General features: G+C 37.5%; 1 protein-coding gene across 1 annotated transcript in view; it reads right to left on the reverse strand.

Moving 5' to 3' along the window:
* Positions 1 to 2,968: 2,968 nt before the first annotated feature.
* The window catches only part of Ctnna3 (catenin alpha 3), a 1,282,010-nt gene continuing 1,258,131 nt past the window's right edge, over positions 2,969 to 26,847 (reverse strand). Inside the window, exon 18 of the mRNA XM_050141069.1 lies at positions 2,969 to 4,288. Within this exon, the coding sequence (XP_049997026.1) occupies positions 4,001 to 4,288 (288 nt within the window). The 3' untranslated portion in view covers positions 2,969 to 4,000. The remainder of the gene's footprint in view (positions 4,289 to 26,847) is intronic.

Raw genomic sequence — 26,847 nt, forward strand, 5'->3', positions numbered from 1 at the left:
TACAATACGATAAAGAATGGTCAATTTCACCAGGAAAATTCTCAGATCTCATTTCTCTCACATTGCCACAGTGCAGAAGTCCGTATCCATGGGAACTACAATCCCCAGCATCAAAATGAGACACCAACGAAGACCAGAATGCTTGGGGAAGTAGAAAGGGTGAAGGAATGACTCTGGTGAAAATTGAACTATGACTTTAAAGTCCTGAAGAATATGTTTGTGTATTTACATATGGGGTAACCAACCAGGAAGAGAGGTTGGGGAGAGGGCTGGTGCTTGGTTTTTGGCAAGGGGCAGTAACTCTGTAGTTTGTTTAGATATGTCTGCCTGACTTTGTCATCTAACAAAACATTGTAGACATTTGAGAAGATGCTGAGTGCAAGGTTAGGTAAGATGAGATCACCTAGAAAGTGAGGTGAGTGAGGCAGTGTGTGTGTGTGTGTGTGTGTGTGTGTGTGTGTGTGTTGATACACATTAATATGTGTGAATGGATGTAGAATCTACAAGTCAATATTGTATATCTTCCTCAATCACTCCCCACTTTACCTTTTTGAGATAAAGTCTCTCACTGAACCTGGAACTTGCATATTTGGCTGGACTGGCTGGCCAGGCAGCTCCAGGGACCTTCTCCATCTGGGACTAGAATTATAAGGGTACCCCCATTACCTGGCTTTTTATGCAGGTATAGGTAATCAAGCCAGAGCTCCATGTTGGCATAGCGAGCACTTACTGCCAGAGCCATCTCTCCAGTCCTTAAAGTGAAGGTTTAAGAACCCAGTTTCATCTTTCCTGTTGTCGAAGCTTATCCTTTTCAGCAGCTTGCTCTTGAATCTGGGGAGCATTATTATTAAGAGACTCGGAGGCCCTAGTGGAAACTTAATTACATAGTCACAGTTTTAGGTTTTTCGTTTATAACGAGTTGAAAGTTGATCGTTGAAATTAGCCTGCAATGAGAGGTTATCAGAATAGGCCTCGGTGTTCAGCCACAGTTTCCTCCATGAGACTTCATGAGGAACACACATCTTATACTGATGCTAAGAGATTTCGCAATCACAGATGGTACATGGGAATATTAGGACTATAATGTACCGCCTCGCACATTCAGAAGCTACACTCAAGCCCTAAGAGGAAAAGAAAAAAAATGATATACCATGTAGTTTGAAATCTGACGCTTTCCTAATTTCTGGATTTAATCAAAAATTTCTAGAAACTTTAATAGAAAGACATAGTATAACCTGGCACGTAGAATATGGAACTTATACTTATCAACTTTTATATTTGATGACCTTATGGTTTTCCAAGTTACTCTGAATCTAGAATACTTTGAACCTAACATCATGCTTGGTGACAGTGCAGATGGTGAAGCAGAGAGGGAGCTGTCCTTAGAGATAGTATAAATCTCCTTTTCTAGTACATATTTCTAAGTGAGAGAACTGAAATTAATTCCACTAGAAAGGACAGGTGAGTTTTTCACTAGCAAAGTCAAGCAAATGTGATGTGATTTCCAAAGCTGTAGACTGAATTATCAAGCTATCACTCCCATTAAAAATTTCCCAGATTTCCACTGCAGAAGAAATGCCTCCATATAAATACCTATATAGAATACTTATTGTCCGGACTTATCTAATTGTGCTCTGTGCTGCAAGATTTGTAAGCACTTTTTCACCAGTTCTTTATCTGTAGACATTCACATTGCCCATTGTTTGAATCCAGCCAATATACTGTCACTGCAGGTGTTTCTCAGGTAGACAGATGTCCTGCTCAGCTTTATGCCTCATGTTTTTTATTACACCTTTGATTGCTGCAGAAAAAATGTACTCCCTGGGCATTTGCCAAGTCGGAAATTTTATTGTTTTGTTTAATTATAGCTATTTATTTTGAGCTTAGCTGGAAAACTGTACCAAAGTGAAGGCCTCGATTATATCTCATTTTGAGTAAAGCTTTCTGGTATTTGTATCATTTAAAATTATTTCTGTTTTTATTATTTTCTTCCAATAGCACATGCTAAGTTCCAATATGTAGAAGGATGATGTGGGGCCAAAGGGACAGTAGATTTGCAAAGAAGGTTTATGATTCTGGTCTTTGTAAGGTCAAGCAAGACCTAGTATATAAAGCTAGTTATGTGGTTGTTTTGGACTATTTTTAAGAAATTTATTGTTCCCCAAATTATACATCTATATCGTTTCCAAGAGAAGTCCATGCTAAAATTTAATCTCTAGTGAGTACAGAATACTATGGTCGCATTTCAATAACAGAGGGCATCTATTTGTCTCAGTTATGCCAACATTGCCTGGAAGACCAAATGCCCTTCTTCTCTGCTTCTCATTGTGAGAACACACTTTGTCCAGAGTAATTATTATTATGGAAAAGTCCTTAATGCATGGTGAGGGAAGAAATGAATGAACTTCCTCTAGCTCCTACAAAGTTTTATAAAGATCCCAGGCAACCACCCTAGAACTTTTGAAGAATGAAATAAGTTAATATATTAAAAGAGTTAATATTCACCTCAGTAACAGAATTATCTGCTGACCTTTTCTTTTCTTTTCTGTTCAAGACAATAAACAATGAATTCCCAACATTTATAAATCCTTTTGCTTCATGTACAAGTGGCCTTCTTAACATCAACTTACGTTACATATAGAAATATTAATTGATAAATTGAAAGTGTCAAAATGACTTTTCAAGAGCAGTGTTCTAAAAGTGAAGAGCTTTAATTATAGGAGATCTGATCGAGTAAAATGGAATAAAAGGAAAAACCATCCTTGGACTGTGGCATGGTGAAACTGAAGTGTCTCTCCTCCAACACAGCTTATACACAGCGGCGTGTGAAGACAGAGAAGGAAATAAAAGGGAGGAAGAAGTGATGGAAAGACAAAGGGCTATCAAAATTATGCACCACACTCTCAGACTACTCCAGAGTCCGTCATAGACTCAGCTATAGATAATCATACTCAATGGACATACAGAATAACCCCAGTAACATTTATTATTAAAATCACTGCAAACTCGTTGTGATTAACTCAGCTTCATTGTTGGGTGGTAGATTTCACTCAGTGCCACAAGGCTTTGCAAACTGGTCTTTCATTTTAATTACAATTGCAAATAGATTCAAAGAGATTTTTAGAATCATGCAAAATTCCGTTCGCGTCCTCCATCGTCGACTTACTCTATGCTCTAACTCAGTGACTCATTTCTCTAACAGAAGGGCTGGATGTGTCCTTGCCCTGCATGTGAAATGCTGCTTGGATCCCAGTACCAAAGAAAAAATATCAATAAACAAATATTCATTTCTGCAATGGATGTTAACTCTACATATGTGTGCCTGGCCAGGCACAACATGAAGAGTACCGACCTTCTGAACACCTTAGAAACAAAAGGTGGAAACAGCATCCAAAGTCTCTCAGCCTTGGAGTGTCTCCAAAGTACTTCTTTAATAACGTGGCTGACTTTCAAATTCTAGTAAGAAGCTTGACCATACACATTTGGTTATAGTCACCTGAGCAACTAATAATGGGCAGGAATATCTAGAAATTGAAATTTCTTTCTAATGGGCAAAAACGACACATCTCTGGCAGGTTAGGTACCAGGTTAGGTCTGCTGAAGAAAGTATGGACACTAATTGGGAAAATAGTTGATAAAATTCTTTTGGGTTTAATGAAAGGCAAGTGAAACGCTTCTGACAAGTGGCTTCCCTCACAAGGATAAAGAGTGCATGAAACCCAAACATTTTGTAATGTTCATAAGCTATTCCCTGTGGAGGGCAAGGCTAAGATGATACAAGTGAATTCTATTCCCTAGTACTACCTGTAAGTTAGCTGGGCTGTGCTGGCTATAGAGAGATGATAATGGCAGGAACCCAAATACACACTGTGAACCATGGCCCAACCCCAAAGTTTTATGTTATGTATGAGTGTGACTATGTGAAATCAAAGCGCACTGTGCGATAGAGCAGTGTGGTTGGCCTGGGGTGTGGCAGTGGGCACTTGTGTGGACTAGGGCTTCAGTAGACATCTCTCCCTCGAAATTCACTCATGACTTGAACGGGGTGGATCTTTTTCTTGGCTGAGCCTCTTCTGACAGCTGCACACGTTTCTTCTGGATTCTCTCTTTTAATCAAGGGCTTTTTAGCCGGAGCCTTCATTCTCCACATGACAACTGGGTGTCGGGGCCCGGCCGCACTCTGGATGCGGATGATCTTGGTGGAAGCAATGTACGACATCTTCACTGTTTGCACTACAGCATTCATTAAATTTTTTGCTGCCTGGATCAGGGAGGTGACGCTGTCCAACTGTAGGAAAGAATAAAGAGAAAAGCTACTATTTAAAAATGTAGTTAGGCATGTAGACATCGAGGATGTAGACGCTGAGAGTGGTACTTTACTTTGACCCAAGAAATGAACGAGCTAGTTCTTATTTTACATTTCCATATGTAATCATCTTCATCATTCCATCCTATTATTTGTAAATATTTATCTGGAGCATAAACAAAATCATATTTTATTTTTAATGTGGTGTCTTAGAAGGGTAAATTTCTTTCTCTTTATTAAATGCAAGAAAGCCACACACACATACATTACAGACATAAACATACATTACTTTTCCCCTTGAGTATTTTTTAAATAATCACACTTAAATGCGTCTCTGTCTTAACATAGAACTGTTATTGTACTATAGAAATAGCTAATATAGAAAGAATGCAGGGTTGTAATAAAATTGAGTTAAAAGTCCAGATTTCCTTCTTGGCAACCTGGAGAAATGGTTTAATTATTTTCATCAAATCAGTTAATTCAGAATATGTATATATATTAAATATAAATTAAATATAAACCAGTATGTTAGCTGCCATAAATTTTGTTAAAATTAAGTAGCAATACCTTTGCAACATACAAAGACTGGCAAATTGCTAACACAGATGTGTGCACGAAATTGCTAAAAAAAAAACCTTGCCTCAGATGATTTTATTTGTTAAATGTCTGGATGCTATTCATGTAAACAGTCTCCGGAAAAAACATGGAGTGGCATTCCTAGAATTTTTCAGAATCCCTGAGAGATCAGCCAAGTCGATTCATTTTTACACAGCCGCTGTTTTTTCAATTATTTTCGTTTGGCAGATTGTCATCTACAGCCAACTCACATGGGGAGATGTGCCTCCACTGCCACCCCTCTGTGATAGGAGCTGTCAGGGCTGAGGCTCAAAGGCTGACTCTGTAGTTACTGAAACCCATAAGCAGCTGCTGGCCTGAGTGTTCTACCTCTGCTGCTCTAAGAGCTTCATCTCACACACAGAATAAGCAAGTGAGGCAGAGTGGGGAGCTGTCGTTATGTGCCTAAGGCTGTGGTCTAGCTGGCTGATTCCCCGCAAGAAAATTTAATTAGCTCCATAATTTGCCAAGTCTGAGATCCTTGAAAGATAAAACCAAATCCATATGATTTTAAGCCAGCAATATTTGTCAGCTACAGAAGCATATTTATTTTTCCACATATTAGCTTACGTAGTATATATTTTACTTAAAATCAGAGCAATGAAACAAACCTGTGTATGGGGCAAAAATGACAAATGATGTACAAACACTAGCCAAGGTTTTAAGTACTCACAAGTGTTTCAGAGGAGGCACATGTGTGTGTGTGTGTGTGTTTACTGCTGCTGCTGTTGTTTGTATACATGTAAGCTCATGCATGCATGTGTAGACACTGGTAGTCATCATCTTCCTCTATCATTCCCTACCTTATATTCTGAGACTGGGCTTACCACTGAACTCACTGCCTGGCTAATGCGACCGGCCCATGAGCACCTCTGATCTTGGAGGACATTGGGCAGCTTCTGCATCTGCATACAACCTTATAAAACTATCACATTTTAAACAAAATAGCAGGAGTGATTGTTCAACTACCACTATATTGCAAAATCAAGTCTTCCCTGTTTTAATTGTTTTCATTAAAAGCCTAGTGACAGGAATGAATTACTTTTTTTGGACTTGTTGGACAATGAGATATTTAAGATCTCCCCCTCCGCCCCTAAATATCACAAGCTTTTGATAATGCATTTGGTTACCTTCCAGAACTTGATGATAAGACCCATTTGCTGGAATAGAGAACTGGAAAAATCAAGCTGATATTAACCTGGAAGCTTTGTCCCAACTGGCTAGCTTTCATAGTGCTGGGAAGTGCTATGAACACTACCAGAAGTTAAAAAATGCAACCGATAATCTCACTCAGCCAGGAACCTGGTGAGCTGTGAGAATGATTGGCCTTGGAAGACATGTGCATTGGTGCAATAGTAGCACAAATGTAAAATCCGACCAGAAAGACTTAAGGCTCACTCCACATGAAACCCATACCTGGCATCACTATCAAGCAAATAAACCATGGCTAGACAGGTCAGAGACTATGGATGAGAAACTGCTGCTATTATTTAGCTAAATAGACATAGTATTAAATTGGCTATTGATGACTTATAACTATACCCATAGAGTAAGATATCTCTCAGCCCTCATGAGAGATGTTTCCATTTGTAGTTGACAATGATGAACACTAAGAGTCACAAGTCATCAGGTGCAGAGAACAACAGAATGCAGAAGGATCAGTTTGAAAGAGAACAAATGTGTTGTATCCCCTTCCCCAAAGACAAACGAAGGTATATAATTGACTTAAAAGTCAGAGAGAGTAGATGGCCACGAGGAAATAGTGTCTTTGGAACACAGCAGGGAGCTTTACATATGAATTCATGGCCATTGTGAAAGCACACAGAAGACCTATATAAGTCCACATAGGAGGATATGCCAGCATGGAGAGGCTGGTTGTTCACGCAGCTCCTCCTCTAAGGGCTAATGGCAAGCATTAGCTACAGAGAGAAGAAGTCAGTTTTTGCCAAGAGTGTAGCCTCTGAGAAGTTAATTGTGTTTTTATGCACAGACCGCACATGCACAAATATGTGGGAAGCATAAATTGGCCTCAATGGGAGAAACAAACAAACAGGAAACAAAATTCATCAGAAAAGAAGGTGGTTCTGGGAAGAGTTGGAGGAGGGAGAAAGAGTATGGTCAAAACCTGGTAAAATGAAATTACCAAAGAACTAATAGCAAAATAGTCCCCTGGTGTTAAAACATGGTAAACACGGTAAAATGTGAACAGTACTTTCCAAACCCAGAGAAGAAAAAAATATTTTCCAATGAATGAAATACTATTTTAGGATACTGAATAATGACATCCCTCAAACATGAAAGCACTGGCTTTGTGCTATGCTTTCCACACCGCCATAGATTCCATAATCCTAGGGACCACCTGTCACTCAAGCATTCATCAATGGCTTTGACCTGCCCGCCCCCAAAACTTGCATCCTCTTGCCTTTCTTTTGACGTTGTCCCCCCACCATGAATAGACTACGTGGGCCTTCTATCCTTTTGATTTCCCCATATAAGTGATATCTCTAGAGAGGCAGAGGAGTGAGGAAGTCCAAGCTCAACCCAGGCCTCACAGTGTGATGACTGGCTTGTCTTCTTTCTCCACTTCATCAGTGAGCCCCTACCTGTGCTATTATGATCTCTCAGCCTGGTCTCTGAAAAATCCTTTGGTTTTAAAACTCTTAAATGGTTATAGGAAAGCCTTCTGTTCCACATGACGCAGAGAAACTACAGGACAAATTGTGCCCCCTGGAGAGCATGCAGACTAGTTTACAGACAGCAGATTAGGACAATTGTTCAGAGAATGCTTTTATTTTATGAGGAAAACTTCCAGACCTTGTTGAAGACTTTTCAGGTCAATGGAGTATGAGTTCTGAGATATGTCCCTCTGAGCTATTAGCCCTATCATAAGCAATGGGCAAAGCAAGTCTAGATAATGGTAGAGAATTTCATTAAGTGTCCAATAGTAGGAAATTACATTGAGTACTCAAGCATTGTGTATGACCTACTCATAGAGAAAAAAAAAATATGTGCAACTGGATGCCTGCAAAGTATTATAAAAAAGTCCTTTTTATTCCGATCTAATTTCATGAAAAATCTTTTAAGAGAAGGATTTAATAGATCTCCCTATATAAAGACAAAGGTAAATTTGAGTGAGGTGATACAAGGCTTTGGCATTCAGAGACAACTTATTGAACACAATGTCCTTCAAATCACCTGTGCGGAAGATTATCGACTCATTCCATGTGCGCAGGAGAGCAAATCAACACGACTTTAAAACTCGGGTCTCTGGGATCTCTATTACATAGTACTTGCATTAACTGGAAATTCTGCTGGCAAATAGTACCTGAGGTGTTTGTGGCAGAAAGGCTCTTCTCGCTAACATATACTAGCACTTGGCACTCCCCTCTGAGTTGGATGGAGAACTGAGCAAAGCATCAATTATGACTCTTAAATATCTTCCCTAGTCTCACACCTCACTGTAATATGTAAACATTGTATATGCACACGCAAGCACACACACACGCTGTACACACACACACACACACACACACACAGAGAGAGAGAGAGAGAGAGAGAGAGAGAGAGAGAGAGAGAGAGAGAGAGAGAAAATTTCCTGTTCATCATGCCAAAAAGGGGAAGAGAATTTGACTGTTTTTTCCAAGAGGACTCTACTCTGACATAAGCCACTTACCACAGTCAAAAGGAAGACATTTCTGTTTTGTGGGACTTGTGTTTTTGCTCCATAAACTGATGTGGTCTCGAAAGTAACTGAACACAATAGTCTTTTGGTGTTACCAGAATGTTCTCAGTAGTCAAACAGTGTCTAAGTCATGACAGAATTTGAAAGTCTTTCTTTTTAAGTATTGAGGTGAATAGTAAGGGATTATTTTTAATAAAATCTTATCCCAAAATAATGCCCATCTAAAATTCTTCATAAGTATCATCATCCTCTTATTATTATATATCTTCCATGTTTTGTGGTATGTTCTACAAGGTTTCAGTTACCACAATACACATTTGACTGGTTCTGAGATGCTTTTAGATTAAAAATTTGACTCTACTAGAAAATATATCAAGAGCATTTTACCAAAGGAGCTTCATCATGACAAAAATATCTTCTTCCTCTTAATTGCCAAGTTTTGTCTCTGTAACAAATATATAAAGGGTATCTGTTTGCTACAAAAACCAATGATCTGTGGCCTGAATAAGAATGGCTTCCATAGGCTTCTGTATTTGAATGGGTTAGGCCAAGGCTTGTGGAACTATATTTTGGGAAGTATTATGAGGTGCAGCCTTGTTGCTAGGGTGTTTTGAGGTTTCAAAACTCCACATATGCCCGTGTCTCTCCTTCTGACTCTAACTCGTGGATCAGATGGAAGATCTCAGTTACTGCTCTAACATCATGCCTGCCTATCTGTTGTTATGCTCCCTACCATGATGGTCAGGATTCACTCTCTGAAATTGCAAGAAAGGCTACAGTTAAATGCTGTCTTTTATAAGTTGCCTTGGCCATGGTGTTTCTTTACAGCCATATAAAAAGTGATTAAGACATATTGATAACTTGAGGCATAATTCCTTGATAATTTACCATATTCATTTGGAATATCTGGTAGAAAAGTCTTATTGAAATCCATTGTAATTACTGAGAAACAAGAGGGATATTTGGGAAGACCTACTGGACAGATCTGTTTTATTGTATACACTTCTCACCTTTATTTGTCAAAATACCACAATGTCCTGTATTCATAAAACACACCTACTTCTATACTCTAGGTGTGAGATACTCATCAAGCATTCCATTTAAAAGAAAAGTCTGAGCATAAATGAACCATAAACCCATTAATGCAGCTCTGTCACTTGGGGGAAGCATGGTTTCCCATTGTTTGTGTGAAGTGTTATGTTAATTATTTCTGCTGAGATTGAGACTTAGAGAAAAGTCCAAGCTTGTCTTTCTTATACTCATCTAGAAAAACTCATCCAATGTAGCCTAAGGCATGTCTGTGAGTCTTAATGTTTGTCTGAACTCAGATAACGCTGACTGGCATGAGTGAAAGCAATATTTGAAAGGCACATATGTGGGCTCTGGTTCCAGGCATAATAACAGTTTATAGTAATTGATAATATCATGGTGCGCCAACAGCAGTTGACACATGGCCACCCTATGAGACAATACCACCATTATTTTCATTGATAGCTGAGGAAACATTAGAAATGGGAGGTTGAGAGGCCATAGTCATTAAATACTAGAGATGAAATTTGAATGAAGACATTCTGGTTGCATTTGGAGTTTTTGTTCATACAGTAACTCTGCCTTTCTATAATATCTCAGTTACAATAAGAGTGCTTGTCAGATATCGAATAGTTAGAGAAATTCTAAAGTCTGTAACATAATATCTAAAATTTTAAAAACAACTACACAATAGTCCTGTCTTTAAAAAAGTAGATGTTATTATCTTAATGTGTGTTAGTACAACAAACAGGAAGTGTATGCCACCCGCTAAGGCATTTTCTTTGATCAGAGGATGGTTTGAAAATATCTATTCTTTAATAATTCCCAAATAAGCATGTTTGGATATTGACTTCATTTATATTTGAATCACACATTCATTCTACAAACTCTAGCTTTATATCTGCATTTATTTCAAGCACTTACATCATGGTCTATGCCCAGTACTCCATATATTCCCTTCCACCCCACCAAGCCTTTCCTGTTGTCGGGTTTCTGTCCTGCCTGATCCCTGCAGTCATTAGGTCTCAAAGAATTCACACAGGAGTCTACATTAGCTATAAATTGATTGGCACATTAGCTCAGGCTTCATATTAGCTCCGATAATGTATATTTGTTCATTATTCTAGTCTATGCTAGCCACATGGCTCAGTATCTTTTTTCAGGGAGGCAGACACATCTTGCTTCTTCTGTAGCTGGCTCACAACTGCCGAGGAATGGGCTTCCTCCTTCCCAGAATTCTCCTGTTCTCATTGACCCCTCTCTACTTCCTGTCTGGTTGTCCCACCTATACTTCCTACCTGGCTACTGGCCAATCAGCATTGATTTAAAATATAATTGACAGAATACAATTGTCCCATACCACTTTCCCCATTTCTAGTCCATAAAGTCATGCTTACAGGGCTTAAAGCATTTGAATGCATCTAGTTTAATATTTCTACATTTAAAAACATGTTCTTGATCATAGCCTACAGACAACAAAAGAATTATATTTAAACATTTAAAATCCCGGCATCAACAAATGAATAAGGCATATATACACACACCAAAAAAGCATAAACAAATTAAATTATAGCTTCCAGGATAAGGAAGTGTTTAAGATTCATTTTATCATTCAAATGTGTCAATATAAATATAATCGTGATTAACCCAGTATTTTTTTCTGATCCTCAAAGAGAAATTAAATTAATTTGTTTGCCTAAGTTTTAAAGCCTCAGGGAGGACAGAGGGCTCTGACTCTGCAAGCCTTTTTGGCTCTAACTTGAAGTGCTCAGTTAAAACATTTGGATGAGGCATCAACACAGATCTTTTAAAGGACATGCACTTGTGTTGGCTGGCAGATGCATAAAACAGCTACCTCTGAAAAGATTGGCAGTTTCCTTTTTTTGTGTGTTTCTAACTTCAAGGCACCATTGGTATCCCTGGACTGATCTCTAAACATGGTTACCATACACTGCAAAATGCCTTAATTTTTTTCAGCAAAAATTTATGAGCAAATTCAGTGTTTTCTGATCCACCATAATCCTCTCTTGAGCATCTAAACTATCCCAACCCTTGATCAACACATTCTATTGTCTCCAAAGATATTTTTTTGAATAATGACCTTCATGGAAAGCATTCTGCCTTTTTTCAGCTGTATTTAAAGTGGTAATCAGTCTAGGTAGCTTAATAGGTAACTTCTGTAAGGCTTTGTAAAAGCTAGTTAAATCAACAAATGTTGATGGAGTTACATCTTCAGATTTAAGCTGTCAGGGTCATTATTAAGATGAGAACCAAGTTTATTATTGGAGCATTAAAAGTTATTCGAATGGACCTCTGTTATTCCCATAGCAAATATGTCGTTGGCCAACTCCATAGAGCATTTTCTATATGGGTAACCATATAGTAAAGGTGGAAGCCAATGCACAGAATTACTGTGTACTGAACTTGCCTCAGTTTTAAAACTAATATGAAATTTCTTTCATTGTAATCTTGACCTGCCAGAAATATTTTTGAAGTTAATTTCTCTTCTGAGGCAAATACTCTAGGCCCAAAGAATTTTCTACCATTTGAAAATGAAATAAGAATAAATATAATGCCAGTCCTGGTAGCTTCCCAGAATGCACTCTGATTTTATTTGTGACAGGTAATTATAAAATAAATGTATATATTAGAAGTGATTATCAATCTCTCAGCAATGCTGATTGAAAAGCAAACACTGGTTAGAGAGACGCCTCTGTGACTAAGAACACATACTGCTCTTGCAGAGGATCAAAGTTTGATTCTTAAAACCCACACCAGGCAGTAGAGAAGGGCCTATTACATCAGCTCTAGGGAATACAATACCCTTCTAGGAATTCTGTGCGTAACTGCCCCTCCCCCACATACATAAAAATAAATATTTAAAAAAGACATATGTTTAGCTAAGACTAAACATATTCTTCCAAATAATAATAGCTCCTGAGACATGATTTGAGAATATTCATATGTTCTTTCCCAGAAGGACTAGTGGGAGTGGGCTGGGTATGATTGTTTCATCCTTTGTTCTTCTTTGCTCTAGCCTCAGTCAGGACTTGGAGGTCTGTCTTCTCCACAGATACGTCTGTGAGGGTATGACATTTTCACAATGTTGAGGATCCATGGGCTAAGTAATAAAAAGCAGTAAGCTGCTTCCTTGATTCTGTCTTCAAACTGTTCATGAGCACAACCAGCAGGGGATTGGCTCAGTGATACTAGAGGCTCAAGATGGCTTCAGCTGTAAAGTAAGGAAGGATTTCCAATCTACAGGTATTATACACTCTGAGTATTTTGAAGCTCTTTTAATTATTATTGATTACTCTGACATGCAACTATACTATTAAAATATCCAGCACATATATTGCTTTTTAGCCTTTCCTTTTCATTCTTTGAAAATGCATATATCCAATATATTTTGATTATATCTAATTCTTATTCTGCGTCACCCATGTAGACCTGCATCACATCTCTCTTTATGTATGTATGTATGTATGTATGTATGTTTGTATCCATTTGTTAAACTACTGGATCCAACTATGCTGCATATATGCACATGGGCATAAGGTCATTTACTACTGGGGAAGAGAGAATCACTTTTCTTTAAGAGCACACCTACCTGGTAGTTCTCCTTATCCCATTGGATAGTTGGTAATTTTTAGCTCACACATCCCTTCTACAGACATTTAAAAAAATAAAATTTTCTGTTTCACCAGCATTGGTCCGTAGGTGACTGTTTTTAAGTAACCTTTGGATAATCCTCTGGTGGATAAACATGTAAGTTGATAGCAAGCATGAGAGAGAGTGCATGCACATGTGTACTACAGATGGAACCCAGGATGCTTACATGTATCAAACATGGGCTCGACCACTTAGTTACATGGAACCCAGACCCTCTATAGTCAATTTGACCTATCCACATGAAAATCTTTCAAATTTCCTCTGTCATCAAACCTAGAGTATGTTAATTCTCACTTGTTATGAACTGACTTACTTAAAACAAATGTAAAATGAAGAATGAAACATTTGGAGTAGAAACAGAAATAGAAAGCAAAGCTGACGGTTCCTGCATCTCTGCCTTTCACGCCATCCATTTCTAGAAAAAGGAAAGTTTTCTCTGTCAGTACATATTACCACCATGTGTCCTCTAGATTCTTTGTCTTTTACTCCTTCTGGAGGCCTTCATACAATTAACAGTTCTCTACATGACACATCTTTATTCTTTTCTTTTGGCTTTTGTCAGCATACTTAAATGTTGATAGGACTACCCAAAAATTCAATATGACTTTTGACATGTTTCCTTTACCCCAACTCTCTTTCATCATTTCCCAAGGAATTTGATTTGTACTTTTACTTAGCATTCCCAAATATTATATTCAATATATATTCATACCTAATATATTGCATATATCACATGGTGTATTGCATTTTGCATATAAATATAAAATATATAAACACACATGTATTTTAAGGAATTTAATACCTAATCATTCATGTACTGTTTCACCCAATCAGATTCCATTTGTTCTGTTAATGCTCATTTATAAAGTATTTATTTTAAAAGTTGTTTTAAAGTATGAATATCTGGGAGAATATATACATGATATATACATGGTAGTATGAGTGTGTGTGAACACTAGGTGGTGGTCATTGACAAAGAGAGAAGAAACTGAACTAAAGTCCCTCTCTGTAAGAGCATCAAGTGCTCCTTACCACTAAGTCATCTCTCGGTTCTAATTAGTACACATTTCTACAGAATATTGGATGAGATAATAAGGTTTACTTATTCTGGTCATTCAAGTGCTGATGAACTATTAGACTGCTTAGACCTACTATGAAGGACTAAACGAATATTCTAGTCTATACATTTGGCAAATAAATATACAAAATTTTCTTGGTGCGTACCAGAAGGCAATTGAAGTTGTGAGAATGCATAGGTTTATGTTTATTAGGTGCTTCCTGGTATTTCCAAGGTGCTCCTCTAAATTTATGTTCCAACCAATAACATCTGAGAGGGCTAGCCAGTATACATAGAATCTATTCTTTTCTTTCTTTCTGGCAGAAATTGAAAATATTATAAATATTAATTTGCAAGAAACTAGAAAGGTTCCGATTAAAGTAATTTGCCCTTTCAAATTCCTCTATGTGAATAGGAGCTTTACAGCTACTCTGGGTTTTCAGCCACCTGTGGTGAATTGAAGGAGCTGTGGAGAGAAAACTCACTTACAGTGCTAAGTTCTCTTTTCCTGTTGGCTCCTGATGCTGAGAATGTCTTAGGCATGTAGTGAACATCCTCGTATCTCTCTCAATGAAGTGTCTGCTCAATACGTATGGACTAATTTTATTCTTTATTGTTCCTTATGTCTTCTGAATACATGTTCCATTAAAGACATAGAGCCTGCAAATGTTTAATCATCTGTGATTTTCCTTTGCATGTTCATAACTTTGTTTCTCAAAATGCACAATTATTTTTAACTCATTACTGGTATACACATACATACATGCATACATACATACATACATACACACATGCACACCACACACATATATGTACACATGCCATAATATATAAACACACATATATAAACACACACACACATATATATATACAACACACACACATATATAAACACAGAGAGACACTCACATGCACAAAAATACATATGCACACATACACAGAGACACACACATACACACCTACATACACAGAGACATGTACATGTACAAGATACACACATGCACACATACACACAAGCACACATACATACAAAAATACACAAACACATACAGTGGGGATGGCAGGAATAGTCTTCTTTGTCTCTTAAGTCTTTATATATTTAAATGGTCCTTAAAATATGTCAGACATGCTTATGATTCTCTAGAACAATGCTAGTATCTAATTAAAAATTATAATGGCTACAGAAATGAAGACACAAATAAATTATTTTACATCTTTTTCATCAAATATGTATATGTGATTTATACAGATTTACACAAAATGCTTCTTCATAATTTTAAGTAAAATGCCATTTTGTCAAAATTTTTATATACATGAAATTTCACTAAATGCTTAAACCTTACATTTTGATTTAACCTTTCCATAGTCTTCTAAGACTTAACCATAGTTTAATGTAACCCCATAACTTATATCATTGACTACTATGACAGAAATTTAAGAGTAAATTCAATAATACCTACAAAGTAGAAACTATATTGAATGTATGAACATAGTAAAATTGCAACAACAAAATTTATGATGAAGGTGCCAGTTTTCTGGGTTCTTTCATAAGGGTTTAGTGTCCCACGCCTTCCATAGTCTCAAGTGCTGCTAGGCTCTGATTCTGTGCATACCAGCCTGCAAAGGTTATGCCGATCCACTCCATCAGTGGTTCAAACCTAGGATGAGCAGCGCTGCCGTTAACTCATGCCATAATTGCTTCATTTCACCTATTGGAGCAATAGGGCAACAGGTAAAGAAACAGGATGGTTCTTCGTACGTGAGTCCAAGGGATGCCTTGAGCAATAGCGCTGTTATGAGATGTGAGGAACGGAAGAGCTCGGGAAAAATGCAATGTACCTAGAGGAAACAATTCAAGTGTCCTTCAGATCAAGTCTTCTATTTATTTCACACCAATGCTTTGTATCTGAGAAAATATCAGGCAGGAGCTGGGGAATTGCCCACACTGGGGAAATACTAAAACGTTCTGCTGCTGAATTTCACTTCTTTTCAAGTCAGACATCTCTTTCAGCTTGCCTAGAGTGTCTTAGAAAACAAAAGAATCTTCCAGAGCTTTTCTGTGGATAAGTACAGCTGTCTCCTCATCGAACGAAAGGGGTTCACACACATTTCAGAGCAGCTGCCTCTTGCCCTCCCAGCTGCTTGGGAAATGAGAAACTTTTCTGGCAGCTGGCCCCAACCCCAAAGACGTGGGTGTCTGAACTAATCCCCAGGCACCAGAATGTAGTAGGCTGCAGATACAGGAAACCGTGTGTGACTTTTAATCTTCCTGATCTTTGGCTCATGTAAATTCAAAGAAAGCTCATAGGGTAGGTTAGGTGACTGAGATCAGGCAGGTGTCTAGGTGTTGCTGTATAGCAAAGGAGGAAACACGCACAACTTGGAGGTTAGGAATAGGGTCAGGTAGACTAGATAAATCCAAGCAAGCCTTTCCCTCTGAACAGACGGACTTTGCTTTGCTGTGTTTGGGTTTTAATGTGTAAAGCAGAAACATGTCAACAGTGACGCTGTAGGATTGTCTTAAGACTGTATGATGAGCACTCATTCTATAAGGCTGTCTTAAGACAGTGTGATGTGCAGAAGGACAATGGCTTGCATATACACCGTTCTCCCTGATCGTCAAGTCATTAGAAATAGTAGCCTTCTTTTAACATGAGTAATCATAAAACTTGAAATAAAGAGGGAAGATGAAATTCCAATAATAACTCCAAGTTTTCAAGCCTGTGTGCAAAGGCCATATGCTTCAAGGATTATATAAAACTTACATACCATGCTGATAGAACTTAGTGAGGAAGGTAGCATTTCTGAACTTATCAAATACCACATCTGACAAATGTACCACAGGAGATTCTAGAGAGCTGGACAACATAGTCAAGGCAGGAAGAGGTGGACTCAAATCTGTGAGATGCCACAGCCTGATTTTCCAAGCATCCGGGACAAATGATTTCTCCTGACTAAGAAATGTCCTGGAAAATGGTGAAAATACCTTCTCTCCCTTGCCTTGTGACTCTTTAGTCTTTTGTGAACTCTCCTGATCCACTGTTATTATTCCCCCTCTAAATACGCAGCATTGAGAGAGTGCCACATTGTAGTTTGGGAGTCTTGTGCATTTAGAAAGATCCCTGCACCCTGAACTCTGGTTGGCGGCCGCAGCTGATTTCTCTGATTGACAGACAGTCTCTAACATGGCTTCTCCTTGGATTCTTGTGCTTAGACTAAGTGCCCATTTGTTCTGCACCATCCATGCTTCAAGAGAGAAGAATGACTTTGGTGATTGTTTTTGTGGGTAACACCCATTAAAAGACATGTGTGAGTTCGAGGCCAGCCTTGTCTACAAGAGCTAGTTTCAGGACAGGCAAAGCTACAGAGAAACCCTGTCTCAAAGTACCAAAAAAAAAAAAAAAAAAAAAAAAAAGACATGTTTTCATGGATGTGTGTCTCACTGGAAATCCTAGGAGTTTTACTTTCTCTTTTAAATTTATTATTTGATCATTTGACTCAACAACCCTAGGTTGGAGAAATGTACTAAGGTGTAGACAACAATACAGCAGGGTCACAAAGAGAGAGGAGAGAAGAGGAGAGGAGAGGAGAGGAGAGGAGAGGAGAGGAGAGGAGAGGAGAGGAGAGGAGAGGAGAGGAGAGGAGAGGAGCCTTCTTGGGCAAAGCTTTTAACCCAGAGGTCCAGACACACAGGTACATTTCAATAACACATGCCATGTGTCACAGGGGCCATAATTTGATGGTAATAATAGTTCACATACTGAAATTGGAAAGTGATTTGCTGTTTCTACATAAATTAATCTAAAAGGTTGCTCATCTAATTGGATCCCTTTATTCAACTGTATTCTGATATACTAGCTTCAGTGGAACAAGAGAGATCTAGCTTCCCAGAAGTCAAACTAGAAACCCACTTTAATAATACAGAGACCAGCAAAATAGGCCTGTTCAAAAAGAGATATTTTCTGTGGGTGACTGTGTATCTTAACAAGGAAACAAAAATGAAAATGAAAAATCCTGAAATTATCTTGTTTAGGAACCACAGACAGAAACTGAACATCATTAATTGTTCCTGTAACATCAGTAGACAAGCATACCATTTTCTAAGATTCAAAATTCCTTTTTTTCCAGTTATTTAATACCATAAACCCCGTTCTTCTATACCCACTTCACTAATTCAAGTCATTATCTCTTTAACACAAAGTACTGAAACAACCTCCATTGATCTCCTCGGTTAGATTCCCATTCTTTAATTCACACAAAAGTTATATTTCTTAAGCACAATTCTGGTGATTTTCTGTTTTATAAACATCCATATAAGAAATATAGCTCAAAGTCTGTGGTGTTGACTATGCTGTATTTTCAAGTGAATGTGGTATCTTATTTTGCTCCAATCTAACTGACTCTCAGCTCCTTTCTCATCACAGTCAACAACAATCATGCTCTTCTGTCTTTGGGATGTGTTTATCTCTTTTTCCAGAGTTACTTTCCTTCAACTCATACTTATTCCTTCAAACTTGTCAAGATTGTGGCAGTGGTTCCCCCAGTGAGATGTTGATGATTTCCCAAGCTCTATTTCCCCTTCTCAGGAAGAGCTCATCGTGAACTCTCTGTCCCCTTTGGACACACACACTGTCATTAGAGCCTTGCTACTGTGGATTGCTGTTCCCAAAGTCCTGATATTCATTGGGAAAATAGATATAAATTAGATGATAAATAACCCAAACAATTTTTATTTGCCTGTTTGCTCACATCTAAGTGGAGATTATACCTTTTAAAAGGTCCTAGAGAAATACCTCTCATTTCCTTTGATTTTTTGTGTCTGATAATCCACAACACTTTGCAGCTACATTTATCATGTTAGGGACAGCAAAATAAGAAGCAGAAGATGAATACTAATTTAATCAAAGTAGATTTAGATTTACTGTCTAATATCAAAGAGAAATACATTAAATGACTCCTTTGATGCAGCCTGTCTGAAATCAAGACATTTGAAAGGACAAAAGCTGCTGATTTAAATCCTTCATCAAAGATTTTTAAACATTTTAAAAGAGATCAATGATTATTAGCAATCTCAGTAAAATGGAATTGAGATGACATAGTTATTCTTAAGGGAATTTTACAGAGATGAATAGGCCTCGGGATTGAGTTTCTGTTATTTATTGTATTTTGGTTCCATTAAAAGCAGAAACTGAATGCTATATTTGTTCTTACTTTGATACTTAAATCTGATTTATTAATCAGTGTAGATGACTGAAAACACCAAAAATTGAACTGCCATACGACCCAGCTCTACAAATCCCACACACAGTCTCAAAGAATTCTACATCTTGCTACAGACGGATTCATGAATATCTATGCTTATCCCTGCTCTGTTCACAACAGCCAGGAAAGTTAAGAAGCCTACGTATTCATCCACTGATAAATAGATAATGAAAACAGGGTATACATACACAATGCAATTTTATTCAGATGAAAGAAAAATTAAATTACAAAACAAAGGAAACTGTGTGGGATTACAGAGCTTAAGTTAAGGTCAGAAATGTCAATGTGTACAACTCTTTCATACATGTATCTAAGCTCTAACTGTTACATGTGTGTTCCAATACGTTAATGTGAAAAAAGTCCTTAGACCTGGAAAGGGGTCATGAGACATGGTTTTGAAAAAAAGACTTTATGTGATGCAGATGGGAATGACAACTAAGCATTTGAGGTAGTAGAGAGGAAGGGGTTAGAGTCAGGTAAACAATACAGTAAGGAAAAGATAAATGCTTGAGGTGGAAGAATAATAGAAGAGGTAGAGAAGTAGGGATTAATCAACTAAAACCAAATATGCATGAAATCCCACAGGGAAATTTCACTTTCAGAGTTAATTAAAAAGCAGAAACAAAATAATGTTCTATAACCATCTTAAACTAAAATGGATTAATTTACCCTAGTAACACAAAATGACAATATAAAATTACTTCTCTCTTTAGCAAAGTCCAAGTACTCAGTCTTGTGTCAAAGAGACAAAACAGGACGTATGTCAAGAATCCACTGGCCACATCTCTAACCTTGACATGGCTTATTGGAAGTAAGAAGACAGACTGATGACTGGAGGCTGAAGGGAACTGGTAGAGCCTTGTCAGAAGGAAGCTTGATTTATAACCTTCTAACTGATGACTCTTCCAGGCTTGCATCAAATGGTCTTTCTGGCTCTCAGCCCTGAATTTATTTAACCTTTGTGGCTCTGCCAATTTATCTGCACCTATTAAGTCTGCCTCTCCCAAGAATGCGGACCCCATCTAGGCCAGACATGGGGAACCTTCAAGTATTTTTGGCAGGTTGCTCCTTGACTTCAAGCCCAGTTTCATATCCTGCCTTATGTGTAAATAAGTTAGGCGCTTAGTACCCCATGTTTGTGTTGACTTCTGAGGTGTAAGTGAAAACTCACATAGAATAATAGAAAGATATTTTCAACTAGAAGTCAAGGAATTAAATGTTCAGTGTTCACTTGGGTAGCAAACAGGTTTTGTAGTTATGCACTTTTTCTGAGCTTGAATTTCTATGTGCTATATATGTTTTTTGAGTTATTTAAAAGATCAATTCAGTTATATAACATTAAGAGTCTTAATCGTTATCTTTTCCTCTTGGTCCTCCTATAGACCTTTTAAAATCACAAGAGATGATATAAGATTCTAGGTTCTTATCCTTAAATTCTCATGTTTAATTTCCTTATCCAAATTACTTGCCTTTTCACACATATTACAAGATCTTCTGATTTAGTGTATATCAATATTTCCTATCTCTGTCATCCCTCTCAAATTAACTACATCCCAAATTAGTCCAATGTTGTGGAACTGCCACAGTCCCTAATGTGAGCTGTTCAGGAGTAACTGGGGGCTTTCCATGTACTAGGAAGCAGCCTACACACATGCTTCTTAAGTTTTCAGAAAACGTGTAACTTCCATAATAGCAATCCAGAGAACTCCATCCTGGGACTACTGCTCTAGACTACTCTAAATTGTGACTAGCAGTCCAGGACACTCCATATTGTGGTTAATCGTCAAAAATACTCCATATTGTGCCTACTAGTCAGAGCCTCTGTGCTGGGAATACTGGCCCAGAGCACTTCATATTGCCTCTAATATTCTGAGCATTCTATGCTGGGACTACTGGTCAAAGTACTCTATAATTTTACTGCTGGTCCAGGGCACTCTACACTGTAAATACTAGTCCATTATAGTCTGTACTGTGAATTCTGGTTCAGAACACTCTATAGAGTGGCTACTAGTCGCAAACCACTCTATACAGTTATGCTGATCCACAACACTCTAGACTGTGACTACTGATGCAGAACACTGTATACTTGTCCTCAAACACTATACTGTGACTACTGGGAGAACCAAGGTCTTTTTAGAAGGATTATTTATAACAAAGCAAGGTCTTACTTCTTCTATAAAAGGAAAGGAGCCTGAATTCAAACTTTTACATTTTGATGAATAAAAGGGGTGACTTAAAATAACCTAACAGGAAATTATATATTTTCCACTGAAAATAATCAGAATGGAATTGAGCAATAGGATTTTTTAAAAAAAATTAAATCACTATGCTTGATCTCAAATGGGCCAAATGATAATGAATATAATACTGTGCTAAAAATCAACCCTAACACAATTTTATTTTATTTTATTTATGCAGAAGTCAATATTTAACATACAAAGGACATAGTGAAGACTTTCAGAAGGAAGAATTCTAAAAAAGAATATCACTGTGCTGCATATGAATGGACTCTACTGCTAAATGTGACCCTGCTGCTAGAAGATGTAACTGCCAGGTATTGAGAGAGACTGCCACATATTATGTCATCTATTCTGAGACTATTCAAAATCATTAACAATAAAAAATTTCAGTTCTCACACACTCCCAAACAATATGAAAACCTATAAGAAACATCATTCCGTTGTGTGTTCTAGATTTGCACCCAAGTTCATAGTGATATTATTAGGGTTTTATTGTTACACATCCACTCAGATCACTGACAGGCAATGGGATGATTTTAGTACAATTGGGAGGGTAAATAAATATGTATTAAAAAGACACATAGGTATATTTAGCTCCTCATAAAGATACATGTTTTATAGTTTAGGAAAAATAATAAATGAGAGATACACAGAATTCTATTCCCTCAGGGAACTCTTTCCTTGTTTAAGGATTATATTTTTAAGCATACCAGTTCCACAAATGACAAAACACTGGTATTCTCAGATATTCACTAAGGTTTGGTGTTATATATAGTCTATTCATAAATAAGTTTGTAAAATTTGTGATCACACACACAGACACACACATGGTTTTCTTTATGGTACCCCACCTCTTCAATCTATTCAACTAACGTTTTCTGTCATATTCATATTATTTATAAAATACTTAGATTGTGGAGCTTCAGCATCTCATTAAAATAATTAGTAATTCTTAATCTATTACAGTACCAGAGACACTGCATCCTTTCTACATTTTATTTTGAGATTTAACCAAATCTCATAAGTATTTTACAACGAAACTTCCAGGAGGAGATGGCAAAAGAGAGTTAAGGGCCTTTTCTGGCACCACAACTCTAATCAAACCTTAGAGTAACATTTGCATAATTTAACTGCATAGCAAACACAACTTATTATGTAGTAAAACTTTGGTAAAGTCTGCATATGTTTTAAGCCATTTATTGATAGTCAGACGTCTCTGTTGTTGGTCTCATTACTCCCCCCTTTTCTTCAGATGAAGCACAGAGATTTTGTTCACATACACTATAACCAGGGCATATCCTGAACCCACATTCTAAACCATAAAGCAGGCTCCCCAGTCCAGGCAAAATCAGAACCTAAATCTACCTGTCTAGCAGCAGTGCCTATTTTCTATACACCATTACCTCCCTAACATCAGGTATGACAGTATATAGAATAAAAAATGTGTTCAATTTCCCTGGAACATTTAAGCTGACTCTTTCCAATGCAGGAAATAAAGCTCGAGGCTGCATCTTTCCTACCAGCTGTGCAATGGAAATGCCATTTGTTATCCAAAGATCTGTATTTCTGGTCTGTAAGAGATTGGCCATGATATTAGCAAGTATAAAGTCTGAGTTCAGTTATGCAACCCCGATGCTGCTCTGGCTGGTCATCTGTCATCTTGGAGAGTCTGCCGAGTACTTCTCATCCACCTTACTTTATGCTGTGTACCTTTATTGAATTAGTCCTAGGGGGCTAGAGAGGTCGCACAGCCAGTAAAAAGCTTGCTTTGCCAAATCCCACAAACCACATATTAAAAAGCTGGGTGTGGTGGTGTCTGGTTGAATTACAGTCCTAGTTCTGCAGAGGCAGAAGTAGGAGGATACCCGTGGTTCACTGACCAGCAATGCTACTTGGCAAGTTCTAGGCCAGTCATTGGGCCATATCTGAAAAAAAAAAAAAAAAAAAAAAAAAAAAAAACACTCTATCCAGGGAAGCAGGTAGGTCAAATGTAGATCTTTACCTTTTCCTCCAGTCTAATCCCCCAGTCCCACCCCGAGCTCTGTAGCAGACCCCCTGCTGCAGCCTCTCCACACTCTCTGACCCCATTCCCAGGCACAAAACTGACCCTAGGGAGATGCCCTGCTTTCCTCTCTGTTGTGGACTCTCTCAGGCTCTCCCTCTCCTAGTCTACCCACATCCTAAGTATCGGCTCCCAACATTACAAACACATTTTACCTGGAACCCTCAGTGGTCACACCTATTTGGGTCTCAGAAGAATTTCCTACTAGGTAACACACAGTTACACACCTAAGAATCAGAAAGGGTGACAGAAACCAAGGAACAAAACACCCATCAAACAAAGACCAGATGTCAGCAATGAGAATTAATATCTTCCCAAACCCAGAATGTACTTCAGTGTAAAAGCACTACCAATAATATCTGGGACAATTTGTCATCATTCTAACTTAGCAACCCTACCAGAACAAGCCCTGTGAATATTGTACCATCACTAAAGCACAAGACAAACCCCCTTAAAATAGCTTTTACAAATATGATAGAGGACATTAAAGAGGCAATGAATAAATCCGTTAAAGAAATCTATGAAAATACAAATAAACAGTGGAAGGAAATGAATTGAAAATTTCAAGATCTGAAAGTAGAAATGGAATCAATAATGAAAACCAATGTTGAGGGAAATCTGGAATAAAATAATGAGGAACAGAAAGAAGAACCATAGATGCAAGTCTCAAAAATAAAATACAAGAGATGAAAGAGAATCTCAGTCACTGACAACAGGATAGAATAAATGGATACCTTGGTCAAAGAAATGTTAACACTAACATTTACTGACAGAAAACATCCCAGAAATCTGAGGTACCATGAGAAGACCAAATCTAAGAATAATAGAAATGAATCGAGGAAAGAGAAGAATCCCAGCTCAAAAGTACAGAAATTATTTTCAACAAAATCATAGAAGAATATTTCTCTATCCTAAAGAAGAAGGTGCATACCATGATACAAGAGACATACAGAATAATAAATACACTAATCCAAAAAATTCCTTTCATCAAATGAAAATTCAAACACTAAACAAACAAAATAAAAAGGAATATTAATCTTCAAAGGGAAAAGACCAAATAACATATGAGGGCAAACTATTGGAATAATAAACATCTGACTTCTCAATGGAGACTTAAAAAGGAGAAGGGCTAGGCAGATGTTCTAGAGACACTTAAGAGACCACAGATGACAGAACAGACTACTATACACAGCAAAACAGTCAATTACAGGAGATGTAGTAAATAATATACTCTATGAAAAATAAAACAACACAAAAACAAATTTAGGAAGTATCTAAAGAAGTGGAGGAAAAAGAAAACTTCAACCTAAATAGGTCAACTACACCCAAGAAAACACAATGAATAATAATCCCAGACCAAGAAATCAAAAGAGTGAAAACACACACACACACAAGACACACACACCACCACCACCACTATAACAACAAAACAATAATCAACAATGACTCTCACTGATATCCCGAAACATCATTGGTCTCAATTCCCCAGTAAAAATAGACATATTAACAGAATATATGTGAAAACAGGATCAATACTTCTGCTGCATTCATCCAACATACTCTAATAACAAGGTTATATATCACCTCAGGATAAAAAGATTGGCAAAGGATATTCCAAGCAAATTGACCTAAGAAACAAGTTGGTGTAGTAATTTTAACCTGTGATAAAACAGACTTCACATCAAAACTTATCAGACAAGATAGGGAAGTACACTACATACACATTGAAGGGAAAAATTCCATGAAGAGGATGTTCATACTGGCATTGAGGGTGGGAGAATTCGAGAATTCAATACACCACTTCTGTCAAAAAAAGGGGCCATCCAAACAAAAGCTAAACAGAAAAATCCTGGATCCAACTCCCATTATAAATCAAATGGAGCTAATAGATATTTAAAGAATATTTCATCCAAGCATAAAACAACTTATATTCTTCTCTGCACCTCATGGAACTATTTCCAAAACTGACCACTTACTCAGACACCAAAGAAATCTGACAGATGCAAGGGAACTGAAATAACATCCTGCATCCCATTTGACCATCACATATTAAAGTATGGTATCAACACAGAACAAAACAAAAATAAAAGAAAGCTTACAAACCCATGAAAATGGAACAGTTTACTACTGAGTGAAAAATGGGTCAAGAGAAAAAACAAAGACTTTCTAGAAATGAATGAAAATGAATACACAACATACCCAAACTTTTCAAACACGAAGAAGGCAATTCTAAGAGGCATGTTCATATAGGTACCTATATTAAAAAATATAAAAGGAGAGATCTCATACAAGTAATTTAATAGTACATTTGAAAGTTCTAAAACAAAGAAAAGAAATTGCATGAAGGACATCTAGGTTGTTTTCAGGTTCTGGCTATTACAAATAATGCTGCTATGAACATAGTTGAACAAATGCCCTTGTCGGGCATCTCTTGGGTATATTCCCAAGAGTGGCATTGCTGGGTTCAGGGGTAGGTTGATCCCAAATTTCCTGAGAAACTGCCACACTGTTTTCCAGAGTGGTTGTACAAGTTTGCATTCCCACCAGCAATGGATGAGGGTACCCCTTCCTCCAGCAAAGGCTATCATTGGTGTTTTTGATTTTAGCCATTCTGACAGGTATAAGATGGTATCTCAAAGTTGTTTTGATTTGTATTTCCCTGATCGCTAAGGAGGTTGTGCATAACCTTAAGTGTCTTTTGGCCATTTGAACTTCTTCTGTTGAGAATTCTCTGTTCAGATCAGTGCCCCATTTTTTAATTGGGTTAATTAGCATTTTAAAGTCTAGTTTCTTGAGTTCTTTATATATTTTGGAGATCAGACCTTTGTCTGTTGCGGGGTTGGTGAAGATCTTCTCCCAGTCAGTGGGTTGACTTTTTGTCTTAGTGACAGTCTCCTTTGCTTTGCAGAAGCTTCTCAGCTT

This window comes from Alexandromys fortis, unplaced genomic scaffold, assembly GCF_014885135.2.
Source record: "Alexandromys fortis isolate MF-2015 unplaced genomic scaffold, M_Fortis_MF-2015_v1.1 scaffold_9, whole genome shotgun sequence".
In the NCBI taxonomy this organism is placed as follows: Eukaryota; Metazoa; Chordata; class Mammalia; order Rodentia; family Cricetidae; genus Alexandromys; species Alexandromys fortis.